An 18,772-nucleotide genomic window follows, 5' to 3' on the forward strand; every position below is an offset into this window, starting at 1 on the left:
ATTATTGTAAATATGCTGTTTTTATGTGATTTTGTAATTATTGTATCTCCGCTCTTTTAGTGTCTTATTCAACTATAAATAGGTCATTCTATTGTACAATTGAACATATATCATAAATTCAAATTTCTTCTCTACAATTATCTTTTTGTTGTCTATTTCAAATACAATTTTTTTTTTTTTTTTCTTCATTTGAGCATTCTTTTGCAGCATTTTCTTTTGTTTCAACAATACACCAAACACTTGTTGGATTTGGTTCTTTACGTGACAAAAATTGTAGAGGTCTTATCACTCAAAATTGGAAAATCTATGAAGAAATGGGTCTGCCACACTCCTCAACTGTCCATCACGTGCCGCAATGCACCAGTCACCCTCTCTGTGCGTGAGACTCACGCGCTACACACTCCCCACTCTCGCCACGCACCACACACTCCTCACTCTCGCCACGTGCTACACGCAGCAGATCCACGGTACTCCACATTGCTGCATCACACTGGATACCTACCCACGGGTCTACACTCATTGTTATGTATTGCGTCACACTGGATCCTTGCTTGTTAGTGCACCATAGCTACAGTTCGTGCGTCACATGAAATCCGTTCTCGAGGTTGTACCTGCACCTCCGCCACACTAGATTACTGTGCTCAGGTTTATTTATTTTTAATATTTTCCCTTTTCCGACCAAAAAAATAAAAAAAAAGAAGTCTACCAACATATGGGGTGGACGCTAATAGTCCGACCCTATTGGGGTGGACGCTAATAGTCCGACCCTAATGATCAAACGTGTGATTATCAGCGTCCACTTATAGTCGACGCTAATGATCACTTTTAGCGTCAATAAAGTGGGCGCTAAAAGTCCTAATTTTTGACCCTAAAGCTGATGTCAACGAAAGGTATAGTCGACGCTGATAGTCAACCATTAGCATCCACTTTGATAGTTAACCATTAGCGTCCACTTTGGGTGGATGCTGATAGTTGACTATTAACGTCCACTTTGTGGACGCTAATGGTCATAAAATTTTTTTAAAAAAAATTAACTATCAGCGTCCAAACTTGAGTGGACGCTGATAGTTAACCATTAGCGTCCACTATGTAGACACTAAAGGTCAAAAAAAATTATAAAAAAAAAAAATTGACTATTAGGGTCGAAACTGGAGTGGACGTTGATGATGAACCATTAGCATCCACTTTGTGGACGCTAATGGTAAAAAAAAATTGACTATCAGTGTCGAAACTTGAGTGGACGCTGATAGTGAACTATTAGCGTCCACTTTGTGGACGCTAATGGTCCTAAAAAATAAAAAAATAATAATTAACTATCAGCGTCCAAATTGGAGTGGACGCTGATGGTGAACCATTAGCGTCCACTTAATGGTCCTCAAAAATTTTTTTAAAAAAAAATTGACTATCACTGTCTCTGATTTATTCTGCGTTGCTGCGATCGATTGCACACGATGTGCGCTCGATCGCAATACCAGTAGGTTTTTGACCTTTTGTGCTCGAACGCACATTGGGCTTGCGATCGATCGCGGAACCAGAAGGTTTTTAACCTTTTGCGATCGATCACACTCGACTTGCAATCGATCGCAGAACCATCATGAAAACATTAGAAACACAATCAACTGTGGCTGAAAACATAAGTGCTGTCACCAGTCCAGCAACAACAAATTTATCTTATTTAAAATAATTTATAGTGCCAAAATTGTATAGAAGCTAACATGCCAAAAAGCTGCTAACTTACATTCTGAAACTCATACAACAACCCAATTCCAAAACATGATGTTTAGCATGTTCACCCAGAGACATAATTTTATAAACAACAAACCATTAGTTATATCTACTATTTTATGGTACCAAAATAAGCCAAATTAAAGTCGAATCTAACAATATGATCGACAGATATATAACAGGACCAGATTGACAGTAAAGTGACCAAACTCAGTTGAACAGGAAATATTAAATCTAATCTCACCAGGACGTTATAATAATCCGTCATCATTGCTATCAGGCCAACCACAGAAGCTATATCCTCTGGCAAGGATAAGTATGCCTGCAAAACAAGAGCATACCCATGTTAATAAAGCCAATAAGTCAAAGACACTCAAAACCATATGAATCCATAAGTTACACAATTAGAGCTAAAAAACTTGCAGAAGACCACACATATGGGCCATATTTTTGGAGCACATACGTATCATGAACCTCTTGACTCGTTGACAATAAAATAATGGATAGAGCAGTACAAAGCCATTGAAAAGAATAAGCTAAGCCAAAACTCCAACTGCAGAATTAATCTCCAAACAAAATGATAAAAATCAAGTCAATTCATGTCACCTACCTTCTTAACTAGGCATCCAAGTTTTTGTCCAAATTACTTACATATGCAAACCAGTTTCATTTCTGAATTTAAGATCAAATTTCATACAAATTTATTAACTTTAGTTATCAAGAATCTCACCAGAACTAACAACTGAAACTAGAAGAAATTATTAACTGAATGACAAACCCGCTCCAAACTATCTAATAACTGGGATGCAAAAGAAACTATTTTCTGCCAAGAGGTTTAGTAGATTCAATTATCCAGCTTGCAATTAATAGAAGTAAATGAGCACTCTGACCCTTATTCAAATCTATAAGAATGCGTTCAACTCCAACAAATCTTTTGGAGTTGTTTTCATCTAATTGTTACAAATAAATGAACAAATAACGAGCCAGATAGGTATTAATTAAGTTATAGGAAAAGTAGAGGAAAAAAAAACTTGTTTAGGATCCAAGAGAACATGTTTATTGATTTGGAATGTGCATCAATTCCTAGTTCTAGGTTGAATGTCAAAGCATATTTGATCACCTAATCCATATTGAAAAAGGATCTCTCTGCCCAAATTGTTTCCTTCTGTTGAAAAATAAAGAAAGAAAAATGATTGTTTTGGATAACCAAAGCTAACATACCAGCTCAAATTGGCTTGAAATGCGATGCTCAAACTCCACAACCTTACTTAGCACAGATTCAACCAACTATTTCATGCAGAGGAGCAATATTAACTCACAAATAAGTAGTAGCAATAGTATCTGTAATGGGATAAGTAACAAATTGAAAAGGGCAATCGGGCTTTTTCAACTAGTGAATTGAATGGAACTACACAATGTAAAAAAATTACTAAAAATCTATCCAAAGTAGGTTCATAGTTTATGTCCTTGCACACTGATACACATGGTACCATTTGTAGTAGGTCTAGCTTGATCAGCAAATTATTCTTAGCTAAGTTCACCAATTTAACAGCAGCTTGTTCATTTTAATCCTTACCATTGGAACTTCATCAGGCTTCTTATCCAATAGAACCGCTTGAACTAGCATACTCAAGGAACCATTAGGAGGCTGCAAGTAAAAATCCAACAAAATTCAATCTTCTTCAGTCAATTTGGCAAAGTAAATATATAAAAAGCCTAAAAAGAAAAAGTTAAGCTTACCAACCATTTTATTAAAATCAATGTCTGAGGACAGCACATTCAAAGATTTTTCACTCGTTGAAGAGTTCCTTGACAAGGAATTCATGAAGGGCTCCAAATTTTTCCTCACAAAAGATTTTGCTGACACGGTTGGCTTCACATTTGCACCAAAATTCCATACCCCATTTCCCCCAGTCTGTTTCCATTCGCTGTAGGATTTAAGCGCATAAATCAAGCATGGGATCAAATCAAGTTTGAGAAAGTAAATATGCGGCTGTTTTGTAGCACATGTTATATGCCAAATTGTGTTCATGTGAAAATCAGTACCATTAGCATTGAGAATATAACCGAGATCCAAAGGTTAGAATCACCAAAGGCATTGGATATGGCATATAGAAAGGATATATCTTAAAGATGCCTTAACTTTCTTCTTCTACAAGAGATGACATAATTTGTGTAAGAATGACAGATAAAACTAATGAGATACTGGGAATTACCAGTGATAGAACGAACAATATAATGAAAAGAAACCGAGTGTTTACATTATTAATTTCAGCTAGAGTTCATGCCAATATGTTCTAAATATATACCTCACAACCTTACACTTGGCACTATACTTGCAATCAAAATCTTTCTTCCTCGCTCAATCTGCATTTATTGTGCTCTACTTCTTTCTTTGATAAATTTGGATACTCAAGCCATTTTATCATAATAGCGTTAAGCATAATTGAAGTTAAAATTGGGATAAACCAATACAAGAACCATACCGATACCCATTAAACTACCAGAAGTGGTTCAGACAGATTAGTGCAAATTGGTAAGACTCTATATGCATAAGGCCATACTTCTTCATTTGATGAAAACATGTAGTAAAAACAAGAAGACTGCATACCTTCATTTCTCTATAGGTACATTACAAAGTGCTAAAGGAGACACTACCCATGTACAAAGAATCCATGATTTCACCAATTCTCAAGTCCTATAATTTTCTATACGTAAATATACAAATGATAAGCATCTTGAAGCCGAACATAAATAGTTGCTAGTTCCAATTTCACATTTCAGTTTTGAGTTGCTACATGCTGCATAAACCTCAAATTTGCTAACTCATTCGACATACAAATCATCAAAAATGAATACCTACAGCAGAGACTTCATTCCAACCAAATTTAAAATAACAAACTTGGCGATGAAATCTCACACATGCAGTAAAAAAGCATACACTTTTCTATTTTTCCACAAAAGTCTCGACATCTCCGAACCATTGGATAAGTTCAGTTCTATCCTTGTTCATCATATATTCATGCAAGAAAACAGAGAGTTCATGGTTTACCCCCCTTGCCTCTAAGTACTTCTTTAGTGCCTTCTGAATCTTAGCATCCAATTTCCTGTAAACAACAAACACGAGTCACACAAAGCCACCGCCAATCCAAAAGCCCCAAAACTTAAAACACCCATATATGCTCTAGAAGAAAACATGAGTTTTTAAGATTCTACAAAATTCAGTCCTAATCTTGCCAATGTGAGTTCAAACCAGACAAAAAATTTCCAACTGATAAATGAACAAACAATGTCTATAATTATCCTACCTAAAATCAGGTCCCATGTAAGGCCTAGCCAGCATTCCATCGCGCCTAAGCATATAAACTTTCTGAACCTCCAACAAATCCAGCCAAGCGGAGCACAAAAACTCCAATTCATCACCGCCATCGTCCCTGGAGATATCAACAAGCAAGCTAAGGTGAAGGCGCATATCTTCCCCAGAGCTGTCATCTCCAAGCTTAGGAACAGGTTCGCACCCATCAAACATAGTGGCCTCTATTTTGATACTCTCAGCATCTCCAAATTTCCCTCTCATCGTGATCCACTGCTCACCCGGTCGATCTCCCTCTCTCTCTCTCCCTCTTTCAGCTTCTCAGCAAAGCCTTGTATGAAAGCTTTCGTCGATCAAAGTTTGGGAGAGCAGCGGTAGAGAGATTGAGAGTGAGAGTGATGAGGGAGGTGAGTGAGATGGGTGTTAGGGAGGATTATGGTGTTTTGAAGGTTTGGGGAAAAAGAGACGTGGTTTATGAAATTTTTGGTCCGAAAATTTCAGATACCCCGCCACTGGATGGTGCTTCTTTTTCGCACTCAATAGTGGCGACTAATGAGCCTCAATTTTTTTTTTTTTTTTTTTAATTATACTTCTAATTTTTTAATTTTAATTTATTTTTGTTTTTCTTTATTTTCTCCTGTAATATGTTTTTATTATTATAATATTAACTAATAATTTCTGTTTAATAAATTTTTATGATAAAAATCATTAAGTTGATATTTATCTTATAATTAATTATAAGATCAATACAAAATCCAAAGATAATATAAGATCAATATAACTAATGCACTAAGATAATATAAAAAGCTTATAGTTCAATTGAATGTTCGATTGAACCTTTAATTGTATTCAGTTTGATCGATCAATTGATCTTATCAGGATCAATCTAACTAATTCATTAGGATCAATCGGATGTTTGATCGATCAATTGATTCTATTACGATCAATCGAACTAATTCACTAGAATCGATTGGATTTTCGATCAGATGTTTGATCTTATCACGATCAATCGAACTAATTCACTAGGATCGATTGGATTTTTGATCAGATGTTTGATCTTATCACAATCAATCGAACTAATTTACTAGGATTGATTGGATGTTTGATCGATCGGGTTTTCGATCAAACATTTGATTGATCATTTAATTCTATCACGATCAATCGAACTACTTCACTAGGATCGATCGGATGTTTGATCCTATCACGATCAATCGAACTAATTCATTAGGATCGATCGGATTTTTGATCAAATGTTTGATCCTATCACGATTAATCGAACTAATTCACTATGATCGATAAGATGTTTGATCAATCATTTGATCCTATCACAATAAATCGAACTAATTAACTAGGATTGATCGGATGTTCGATCAAACATTTGATCTTATCACGATCAATCAAACTAATTCATTAGGATCGATCGGATGTTTGATCGATCATTTGATCCTATTACGATCAATCGAATTAATTCAATTTCAATTTCAATTGTTTCAATCATTTGATCTTATCACGATCAATCGAACTAATTCATTATGATTGATCGGATATTCGATCAATCCTTCAATTTCAATTGTTTCAAGTATGATTGATTATTTGATCATATCATGATCGATCGAACAAATGCACTAGGACCAAACGGATGTTTGAACGAACGTTTAATTTGTTTGAAGTTTGATCAATCATTTGATCCTATCACGATCGATCGAATATCTGATAATTTATATAAAATAAATAATGACGTATTATCGGAGGTAAATTTTTGGGAAATAGCATTTTAACGCCAAATCCTAATGGAAGGAGATATTGCATCAAATTATATGTTCGATAAGTCAAATATTAAATATGTTCTTATTATTAAAATATTAACTACAAATTTAAAGTTAATAAATTTTTAGTATAAAAGATCATTAATGTGATATTTATCTTATAATTAATTATTAGCTTAAATTTTTAAGATATATAGTAATTTAACATTTTAATGCCAAACCCGAATGGAGGGGGATATTGCATCAAATTCAATGTTCGAAGGGTGAAATTTTCTTGAACTTGTCACTATTGATCTAACTAATATATAAAGATAATACAAAATCCAAAGAGTTTAATAGATCATTTGATCGCATTATGATCGATCGGACTAGTGTACTAGTATCGATTAGAATTGATCTTATCAGATGTTCGATTGAACTTTCAATCACGTCAAATTCTATTAATTGTATCACGATCAATATAACTAATACACTAATATAATATAAAATGCTTAGAGTTGAACTGAATGTTCGATCGAACTAATTTTTCATTTTTTATTAGAGTTTAATTTTATAAAAGTTTTAATTTCAAATTAAGAGAAAATTTATAATTTTATAAAAGTTTTGAGGATATAAAGGACATTTTATCATTTTAGATGTTCAATTGAACCTATAATCTTCTAGTTTTATTTGTTTTTTATTTTTTTTATTTTTTTACATGCTCTTTAGCGTCCATTGTAGTGGACGCTAATACTCACTTTTCAGCGTCCACTTTCAAAGTGGATGCTAATAATATACTTTCAGCGTCCACTTTGAGTGGACGCTATTGAGCTTTGATTTTTAATTTTTTTACAAGTTCTTTAGCGTCCACTAGAGTGGACACTAATACTCACTTTTCAGTGTCCACTTTGAGAGTGGACGCTGATAATGGGTCTTCAGCGTCCACTTTTAGTGGACGCTATTGGGCATCAATTTTATTTTTTATTTTTTATTTTTCTACCTAATCTTTAGGGTCCACTTACTTAAGTATTAGTGTCCACTTTGAAAGTGGATGCTAATAATAGGTCTTCAGCGTCCACTTTTAGTGGACGCTATTGGACATCAATTTTATTTTATTTTATTTTATTTATTTATTTTTCTACCTAATCTTTAGGGTTCACTAAAGTATACCCTAATACTTAAGTATTAGCGTCCACTTTCAAAGTGGACGCTAATAATAGGTCTTCAGCGTCCACTTTTAGTGGACGCTATTAGGCATCAATTTTATTTTTTATTTATTTTTTATTTTATTTTTTTACCTAATCTTTAGGGTCCACTAGACTTTAATAATAAAGTATTAGCGTCCACTTTGAAAGTGGACGCTAATAATGGGTCTTCAGCGTCCACTTTTAGTGGATGCTATAGCCTATTGGGCATCAATTTTTTTTATTTTTTATTTTTTAATTTTTCTACCTAATCTTTAGGGTCCACTTTACTTAAATATTAGCAAAGTGGACGCTAATAATGGGTCTTCAGCATCCACTTTTAGTGGACGTTATTGGGCATCTATGTTATTTTTATTTATTTTATTTTTATTTTTCTACTTAATTTTTAGGATCCACTTCTAATACTTACGTATTAGCGTCCACTTTGAAAGTGGACTCTAATAATGGGTCTTCAGTGTCCACTTTTAGTTGACGCTATTGGGCATCTATTTTATTTTATTTTTTTATTTTTCTGCCTAATCTTTAGAGTGGACCACACTTAAGTATTAGCGTCCACTCTCATAGCGGACGCTATTGATCTTTAATTTGATTTGTTTTTTGCGAGCTTTTAGCGTCCATTTTAGTGGACGCTATTGGTCCACTAATTGTCGACTAAAAGTTTTTTTTGGCCGCTTATATTTTTCTCGCCTCTTGAATAATTCTCGCGTGTATATTAGGGTCGAGTTATTAGCGTTCACTGTAAAGTGGACGCTAATATTCATCTTTTCGGTCGGCTATTAGCGTCCACTTTGTTGTGGACGCTAATACTTAACTATTAGGGGCGACTTTCAAAGTCGTCCCTAATAGTTGAGTATTAGGGGCGACTTTGTAGTCGCCCCTGATGAGTAAATTTCTTGTAGTGGGAGATGCTGTTACACCCACACAAAAACAAGGTGAGTCAGCGGACACATTTTCCCTAAAGAATATAACAATATATATGTACACTATTTGATGATATATACATCATTAAATTTATGAAATTTAATTCTAATCATAAACGACTTCTCTTTATTTTATTTAAAAGAGAGAATTCTATTTCATTTAGCAAAATATTTAAAATACTATACTTTATACTACAAATTCACTGATTTATAATTAGTGAAATAATTAAGTGTATAGTTACAAGTCAATCATTAACTAATTAAATTTACAAGTCAATTTTTTATTTAATTATTTAACCAATTATAAAATGTCATATGCGTCGTAAAAACAGTCGCACAATTTTTTTTTTTTGTTTTTGTAAGTAGCTCAAACATTTTTGAAGCCACCCACATGAGCACTAACATTTCACATCTGATAATTTAATCTACTAAATTAAAAGATTTTATAATAAATAAAATGTCCTAAAATGTCCCTCCATGCCAATGATACAAGCTACGTACTGAGACCTGGACAGCCTACAGTACTAACCAAAACTGTGGCATGGCATGAGAAATATTCGAACTTTTTTCAGACTTATGAGACTGCATGCTCAGGTCATTTTCATATCTAATCCTTTGACGTCATTTTTTTTTTCGGAATATTTTATAAATTAGATTTATTGATATTTTTCTTAATACGTTATTTCAAAAAAGAGAAAACTTGTTACTGGCTGATCACAATCCTGAACGAAAGAGCACCTTCTCCTCTAGGTTTTTCAGAGAACCCTATAGAGAAAAAATTGAGTGATAATACGTATTAATTTAAGTATCACCCTTAATTTGTTGGCATAATATGATGTTTAGGAAATATTGTAAGATATGTTTGTTATTTGATGGTTTCTACCAAAAAAAAAATATACCAAAGTTGAATGGAGAAATATATTTGTTATTTTTGCATGAGGAACCTTACGAGTACCAAATCTTTTAATAAAAATTATTACTAAAATGATGTGGAACTTAACTGTTTTGATCATCTTCAAGGAAAACGTTTCACATCATCTTGATATCCATCTTTTGGTAAAAATATTCAAAACTCCTTGTATTTTTCTTTATGCATACCACATGGAGCTCTCGAAACATTTTTATATCACTAAAAGCTTATTGCAAATCAGGATTAATTTTGTATTGTTTCCTTTTATTTTTTAATTTAATAAATGAGTAAATTTTATTACCAAAACTCAAGAATACAAGACACTCCGTCTAGACAAAACAACCAGCTGAAACAGATCTTAATAAACCAGAATACAAAAACAATCACTAAAACAAAACCAAAGAAGATATGCATCAAACCCCATCAGCTGCCTACTTCATCTACCAATCAAGTATACTATAAATTAGGAATCCCCCAATTAATGCACAATTTCTTATCATTCTTTGTGACTCTTCCATATCTGAGCCACCCTGGCTACTGATTTTGTTGACGATCCTTCTTGGCTCAAAGCCCTTTCAGCTGAATTCTTTACTTCTTTCATTTTGCTCTTTAGCAATTTTCCTTCTTCTCCCTCGATTACCCCTCTTACGTAGTTTGCTATATCTTTGTGTCCCACCAGGCCTTTGTCATTGACTTTGACCCTCAAAGCAACCTTCAAATCATCAGCTAGCACTACGGAGTTCATCCTTTGCTCTGCGTATAGTGGCCACGCAATCAACGGCACGCCATGCACAATGCTCTCCAGGGTTGAATTCTACCCACAGTGGTTCAGGAAGCCGCCGGTGGAGGCATGCTTTAGGATCTGCACCTGTGGAGCCCAAGAGGGCACCACTAGACCCAGCCCTTTGGTTCTCTCCAAGAAGCCGTCGGGAAGAAAAGGAAAAGGATCCTTAATGCTTTGTACACTGAAGTACGTTGCATTGGCAGCTTTCTCATGTGGGCTCCTCACAACCCAAAGAAATCTTTGCCCACTCATTTCAAGTCCTAAGGCCAATTCATGTTGCTGTTCATGTGAAAGCGTCCCACCGTTACCAAATGAAACGAATAATGCTGAACTATTTGGCTGCTTATCCAACCACCTCAAACACTCAGAACCGTCAACCCCATGGTCCAAACCAGACCGAACTAGCGGTCCAATTGGGTAAATAGGTGGCCAACCATCTTTTCCTTCCATTAAAGCTTTAAAATAATCCGGTTCCAAATCCAGAAAGCAATTAACCATAATTCCAGCAGCAAGAGGGTATTGTTTGGCCATTTGTAGAATCCCTTTATAGACCTCATTCTTTCTATCTTGAATCGGTTCTGCCAGATCGGACCCATGGATCGGCACACAATCGGGTAATTTGATCGGTTCAAGCAAGTCTCTGAACTCACAAGAGTATGTAGGGGTGTAAACGAGCTGAGCTTGGGCGAGCTTTGCTTGTCCAAGCTCGGCTCATTTAAGTTTCTGTTAGGCTCAAGCTCGAGCTCGAGCTCGACACGAGCCTCAAACCAGTGTTCGAGCTCGGCTCGTCAAGGTTGGTTCCCTGCTCGAGCAAGAGTATTTTGGCCAAAACCCACATAAGAACACATCATACAACCTCTCAAACCGAATAGCATATACCCCGAATCTCAACCAAAATCAAACCTAAGTGAAATCTCACCCAAACAAGGTGATTTTCGTTCTTTATACACAATGGGTGTAAAGAAAACACAACGAATATAAAATTTTTACCTCACAACAACCCATGATCAGAAACCCTCCTCTTTGGCTTCATCGTCTTCTTCTTTTGACCATATCTCTCTCTGCGTCTCAGTCTCTCTCTCAATCTCTGCATTTCGGTCTCTCTTCGACGTGCGTCTGGCAGTTTGACACTCGCGTTTTTGTAATTAATTAAAAAATCAAACCATGTTTTAGTGTATAGGAATGTGTGTATGAAGGAAGAAGATAATGAAAGAAGAAGGAAAATGAAATGGGTTTGCAAAGAAGATGAAGAAGTTATAGAAAAGAGAATAAAAGAGTTAAAAGAAAGAAATGGAAGAGTCAGAAGAAGTGAGGGGATCATATGTTTGGGCCTAGATCTCAAGGCAAACGTGGCAATGTGTGGAATAGCCTTGAAAAATGAAAAATGAAAAGCTAAAAAAGTTGAACTAGGGTACTCTTACAATTTACAAACATGCAGCTGAGTTTTACTTTAATTTTTATCTTTTATTAATTAATATTTGATCTCTTATTTAATTTAAGTACAACATACTTTTACAGTTTTACAAATAATTATTTACCACACATTTATACGAGCTTATACGAGCCCGCTCACGAGCTTAGTCGAGTCGAGCTGAGCTTGCTTCGTTTAATATTCGAGTTAAAATTTGTGTTCACGAAACGCTTCGTTTAATATTCGAGTCGAGCACGAGCCGAGCCCGAGCGTGCTCGCGAGACGCTTTGCTCACTTAACAGCCCTAAGAGTATGTTTCATCAAGCTCTTGTACTGAGTTGTAAGTGAAAGATCGATGAGAAAGCCATCGTGGTTGTAGGGAAAAAAATGTAAGAAGAAACACCGAATTCTTTAGCCACATCCATACCAAATAAATCAACCAGCGAGGCCACTAGCTGAGTTGACTCAGCTAAGACCTTGAAAGCGTCTTGTAGGGCAGGGAGGGACCAAGTCAAGGTGAGTGCGATCCGGGTCACGGGCAAAACGTCCTTGGGGAGGTCGTCAAGGTACACAGGAGGAAGAAATATGGAGGATATGGAGTTGGGTAGGGCTTCAAGGATGGCTCTTTGAGGTTTCACAAGTAAACCATCCGTGGAGATGAGTATGGTGACTAGGAAATTGTGGTGGACGACGAGTCGCTTTGTGAGCTCAACGAGTGGGATGAGATGGCCCATCCCTGGTATGGGCACAATGGCTATGTCGGGTTTTTCCTGTTGGGTCACTTGGGTGTGTTGCTTGGTGGCCATGGTTTAGTGGTTCATTGAGAGGGAAAACAAAGGGTTTTTAGTAAGATATGTAGAGAGATGAGTGGGGAGTGAATGAGTGATGCATGTGCAGATGTGGTTATTAGGTGATCGTGGCATGTTGTGAAACACGTAGAGTGAGGCCAGGCTCTTTTGGGTGGTGTTTGGTAAATGGGTTGGCCTAGACACTGTAGTTGATGTAGATTGATGTGAAAAAAAAAGTAAGAATGTTTTGTATAAAAAAGTGAAAAAGTGGTATAGAAAAGTGAAAAAGTTTTGTTTTGTAGTGATTTTTTTATTTGAATAATAATAAAAAGTAAATGATGTGATATAAAAGGTTAAAAAGTTAAAATGTTTTAATGTTAATTTTTTTGGGAAATGGTGATGAACAGTGTCTAAGCCAACTCCAATTGGTGCCTGCATGTGCAGTGTGCGGGGGTAAAGTATGAATCTTTTAAGTTACAACACTCTTTTGACACTTGTATCACTAAATTTTAAAAAATATACTCGACTCTTTCTGAAAATTACCACACAACTAACGAGGAGGAGACAATATCCACTCTGCATCCTAAATAAATAAATAAAATAAAAAGACATTGCCCTTATAAAACATAAAATAAATTAGAAGGAATTGAAACATTGGATACTAACATTACAAATTTTTTAGCGTAATGACATAGTGGAAGACTTGGTAACTGAAAAGGTTAGGAGCTTCTGTGTCTTCTGACCTGATAAATCAACGCTCAATCCTCCGATTGACACAACACAACCCGCAGGTTGAAGATAAAACCTTCGCGTAGAAGTTTGAAGAGAAAATTCTCAATTCATATATATTGATTCAAAGTTGAAAAGTTGGTTTTGAAAATATTACAAGTCCTACTATTTATAGGAAAGAAAACTAACAGACAATTCTAAATAAACTTGGCCCTAACATGATTGGCCTAACAATGGCAACTGGCCATTGGTTCCCTAATCCGGCAGTAGCTTCCTATTGGTTTTCCTTAACCGGCAGAAGCTTCTCATTGGTCCTTGGTCATTGGCAAGGTCAGTTCTGACATTATTCCTTGCGGCTCTGACATAACTTTGTGGTCTTCAAATGTTCTGTCATAAACTTTGCAGCCTTTAACTTTGCGGCTTTCCCGAATGTGGTTCTGACATCACCGTCCTTCTGATATTCCGACCCTGACATATTCCTGCCCTCAGTTCTGACAATATTCTTTCGGCGCTGGCAGATTCTGTCAGATATCATAATTGAGCTTCCCGAGTATGCCTTGGTGAAGGGTGCCTCGATTCCAGAGTATGCCTCGGTCAAGGGTATCTCGGTTCCCTAGTATGCCTCGGTCAAGGGTACCGAGTACGCCTTGGTTCTTTATTTCTCGAGCCTAGAATCGGGCCTCGGTTTGGTTGAACAGTGCTCGGTGGACAGTCCTACATCAGTCTCCCCTTCTTGAAAATAACTCGTCCTTGAGTTAGAATCCTCCAGCGGAAAATATTCAAATATGTCCACCACATTGAATGTTGGGGAAATGGCTAGGTTCTCTGGAAGATCAACAACATAGGCATTATCATTAATCTTTTTAATAATTTCGTAAGGTCCATAATTTTTGTTCCTTATCTTTCTGGAAGTCCCGGTTGGTAGACGACCCTTGCGCAAATAAACCATTACTAAATCTCCTTCTCAAAAGACTTTCGATCTTCACCCCTTATCTGCTGCTTCTTTGTACTTGGCATAAGTCTTCTCGAGGTGTTGACGAACTTCCTCATGGGTGGACTTCGCATGTTTTGCCAGGTGTCAAGCTGCTATAGTAGCTCCTGGTAGCTTGGGTAGATTTGCAAGGGCTAATGCAAGTGTCGGAGTTCTTCCAAATACAACCTCGAACGGTGCCTTCCCGGTTAACCTGTTTACCATATTATTGTAAGCAAACTCGGTCGGAGCTAAAGCCAGGTCCCATTGCTTCGGTTTATCTCCGGTGATACAGCTAAGTAAGTTGCCCAACGTTCGGTTCACAACCTCGGTTTGTCTGTTTGTCTGTGGATGGCTAGTGCTACTAAAATTCAAGGTTGTGTAGAACCGCCTCCATAGAGTTCTCCAACAATAGGAAAGAAATTTGGTGTCTCGGTCAGAAGTGATTGACCTTGGCACCCCGTGTAATCTGGCTACTTCTCGGAAGAAGAGGTTGGCTACCTGGACAGCGTCGGACGTTTTCATGCAAGCAACAAAGTGAGCCATTTTGGAAAATCTATCCACAATTACCATGATAGAGTTGGCTCCTCTTTGAATTCTCGGGAGTCCCAAAACAAAATCCATAGACACATCCTCCCAAGGTGCTTCCAGTATTGGCAATGGCATGTACATGCTCGTGAGTTGAGTCTACCCCTTGAACACTTGGCATATCGGGCACTGTTGCACTATATTACCGACATCTTTCCTCAATTATGGCCAATAGTACTGGTCCTCAACCAAACTTATGGTTTTGTCTCGTTTGAGATGTCCTCCTAATCCTCCACCGTGCAACTCTCGGATAACCTGCTCTCTGAGCAAACTCTTTGGAATACAGAATCGGTTACCTCGGAAAAGATATCCCTCTTGGATATGCATCTCGGGCACAGGTGTCCTAGTAGTACAACACTTCTAGATTTCTACGAAATCTTCATCTGTCTCAAACAGCTCCTTGAGACATTCAAATCTGGTTATGTCTGCTTGCAAAGTCATTAACAGGGTAGCTTGGTGGCTTAGAGCATCAGCTACTCGGTTCAGCTTGCCTGACTCGTGTTTTAGTGAGAAACTGAACCGTTGAATGTAAGACACCCATCGGGCATGCATCTGGTTCAGGTTTCTTTGACTGTTGATGAACTTTAGGGCTTGATGGTCGGTGTAGAGGATGAACTCACGTTGAATAAGGTAGTGCTCCCATACCTTTAATGCTCTTAAAACAACATAGAGTTCCTGTTAAGAAGTTGACCATTTCTACATTGTTTCTCCGAGTTTCTCACTGAAAAACTCGATCGGCTTTCCTTCTTGAGACAATGGCACCCCAATTCCGTCAATTGATGCTTCACATTTGACTTCAAACAGTTTGTCGAAGTCGGGTAAGACTAGGACTGGTGATATGCACAGCTTCTCTTTGATAATTTCAAACTCCTTGCAACTTCTTCACCACAATGGAATTTTCCTTTCTTCATGCACTCGGTGATAGGAGCTACAATGCTGCTGAAGTTTCAGACAAACCTCCGGTAGAAGGTTGCTAACCCCTGAAATCTTCGGACTTCACCCACTGTCTCAGGAGTAGGCCATTCTCAGATAGCTCTCACATTCTCTTCTTCAACTCGGATTCTGTCTGAATTGACTATAAATCCAAGGACTAATAGTCGGTCCATCATGAAACTGCATTTCTTCAAGTTGACGTACAAATTGTTTGCACATAGGATCTCCAGAACTTCCTTTACATGACTTAGATGCTCTTCCGGTTTATGGCTATAAATAAGGATATCATCAAAATAAACAACAACGAATTTTCCGATTAAAGGCTTAAGTACCTGATGCATTAGCCGCATGAATGTACTGGGTGCATTGGAAAGTCCGAATGGCATCACCTTACATTCATAGAGTCCTTCCTTGGTTTTGAATGCATTCTTCCATTCATCTCCAGATCTGATTCGGATCTGATGATACCCACTCCTCAGATCAATCTTCGAGAAGATTCTGGCTCCAGACAACATATCAAACATATCTCCTATTCGGGGAATAGGAAATCGATACTTCACCGTGATCTTGTTGATTGCCCGACCATCCACGCACATCCGCCAGCTACCATCCTTCTTGGGCACCAGTAAGGCTGGCACAGCACATGGACTCATGCTTTCCCGCAAGTGCCCCTTCCGCATAAGTTCTTCTACTTGCCCCTGCAAGATCTCATTCTCTTTAGTGCTCACTCGGTAGTGTGGAAGGTTTGGCAGACTAGCTCCCGGCACTAAGTCTTCTTTTAAGGGTTGAAAAATAATTTTTCGGCCTTCTCGGAAAACAATGTAGATGTTGTCTTGGCCTTTGTGTTGGGCGTCCACATCATACTGCCCTGGCCTTCCCAAAATAATATGGCAAGAATCCATTTCAACTACATCATAAAGAAGGGAGTCAGAATAGTGTTTATCGATTGAAAACGTGAATCGGTGTTAAGTGCCAAAATATTCATATTTTAGCCCTTAACTTATATTTGTTAATTCCTTAGTTTTAAAACTCTATATATGGCCTTTTTAGTAGGACTCGTGAAGTGCAAATCATTGCTCAATCCAAATTTGCTGCCAATGCTCCTCGAAGTGTCTTAAGCCCCACAATTAATGGAATTAGTTGCATTTTTCCTTTAGAACCTGAAAATACTAAAACAAAACAACATCAAACAAATAATAGTGCTAAGGAATAAACATATGCAAATTAAGGGGTTCAAATATGTAACATTTGGCACTTATCATCTCTCTTAGTTAGATTAATTAATTTTTTCTTTATTAAATTGCATCTTTTCCAAACACACACACATATATATGATTACTTTATGTAAATCAATGTGCTATCCCCTCTCTCTTTCAATTTAGAATAATGGACCTCATGGGGTTCTTATATCTGTAATTAGGGTCTGTATATATATATAACTTTATGTAAATCAATGGCTCTCCCCTCTCTCTTTCAATTTATAATAATGGACCTCATGGGATTCTTATATCTGTAATTTGGGTCTGCAAACCTCTTGAGGTTTATGACTTTTCATGTACTCCTTTTGCTTTTAAAACCGCTTTATGCGGTCCATAGGAGAGGACCGGGCTTATTCTTTGGCTCATTTCTTACTTTGTTTTGGTTACCTACACTGTTAATTTCTGTGTTTGGATCTATTGTAGGGGAGCCCACTCATTTTCGCTATTTTGATTACTTGTAGCCCTTTCCCAATTTGATTTAAAAAAAGAAGAAGAAGAAGCTATTTTTATTAACGTTTTCACTGCTAACCGTAGAAAGGTCATCATTAATAGGTTTTAGATTTTGACTCGTGCAAGAAAAATTCAGACCAAGTTATTAGTAGCAACAAATATATATATATATTTCTCTTTAGAGTCAATTATTATTGTAGTACAAAGATTGATAGGAAAATAAAACTCCTCGTCATCTTTATCCCTTCTTTTCCCCTACTTACACTTTTTGTTTTCTTGTAATGTATGTTGTGCCAAATACCCACCTAAATTAATAGGCGAATACTCAGTATGTTTTACTCGTAAGTGCACAAGGATTTTGCTTAAAATTGATTTTCCAAATTAAATAACAAAATTGTCACGAAATAAAAGATCAAAAAGAAAATAAGAATAACGAAAGGATTAGGGTTTTGACATCCACCATTAATTAGACTAATTAAGATAACAATATGCCAATGTTCCAATCATACCAGTATATTTAATGCTTGTCAACCTAAGGGCGTGGTATCTACTCCTTAAGCTATTGATCTCCCTAAGCAATGAATTAGGCATGGTATCTATTCTAATTCTTTTTTTTGTCAAAGGATTTAGCATATTATCTACTAAGTTGTTCTTTAAGAAAGCTTAAATCTATGAAAATCGACAAACACATGAAGCCTAGGGCATGGTATCTACTCTCGGTTCTCCATGTTGATTACCCTAAGAACCTGTGATGAGATTCTTTTGTCACTTTATTAAGCCCACGACTCGGTTATCGAAATTAACTTAAATAACACATCGAAACACATGCATATGATGATCAGACACATTCATATGAGGAATTCAATTAACCAGAAAATAAATAATTTAAATATACCAAAATATGATTGTCACAAAGACGCCAATATTGAAATCCTAAAAAGACATGATTAGGGCTTCAATCTAGCCCCTAACAAAAGGTTTTAGCTACACATGCTTTGGATGCTAATCATCCTAACAATAAAATAAAAAGGAAAAGGAAAAA

The 18,772-nt window shown here is 36.6% G+C and overlaps 1 protein-coding gene and 1 pseudogene across 12 annotated transcripts; both read right to left on the reverse strand.

Moving 5' to 3' along the window:
* Nucleotides 1–1,716: 1,716 nt before the first annotated feature.
* LOC132170997 (kinesin-like protein KIN-14F) lies at nucleotides 1,717–5,511 on the reverse strand. Of its 12 annotated transcripts, none has more exons than XM_059582189.2 (5): nucleotides 5,034–5,511; nucleotides 4,787–4,832; nucleotides 3,470–3,877; nucleotides 3,302–3,373; nucleotides 1,717–2,047 (listed from the first exon to the last, which is right to left on the reverse strand). In XM_059582189.2, the coding sequence occupies exons 1-3, from the start codon at nucleotides 5,300–5,302 to the stop codon at nucleotides 3,812–3,814; spliced, it is 381 nt and encodes a 126-aa protein (XP_059438172.2). In that variant the 5' UTR covers nucleotides 5,303–5,511; the 3' UTR covers nucleotides 1,717–2,047; nucleotides 3,302–3,373; nucleotides 3,470–3,811. The 12 variants fall into 12 exon arrangements, with proteins under 12 accessions (XP_059438172.2, XP_088371123.1, XP_059438171.2 ...); XM_088514997.1 differs by having other exon boundaries at nucleotides 3,466–3,653; nucleotides 4,778–4,832; XM_059582188.2 differs by having other exon boundaries at nucleotides 4,778–4,832.
* A 4,720-nt stretch (nucleotides 5,512–10,231) lies between these two features.
* Nucleotides 10,232–12,819, reverse strand: LOC132174287 (hydroquinone glucosyltransferase pseudogene; annotated as a pseudogene).
* Between the last annotated feature and the right edge of the window lie 5,953 nt (nucleotides 12,820–18,772).

This window comes from Corylus avellana, chromosome 3, assembly GCF_965113065.1.
Source record: "Corylus avellana chromosome 3, dhCorAvel1.hap1.2, whole genome shotgun sequence".
NCBI classification, from domain to species: Eukaryota; Viridiplantae; Streptophyta; class Magnoliopsida; order Fagales; family Betulaceae; genus Corylus; species Corylus avellana.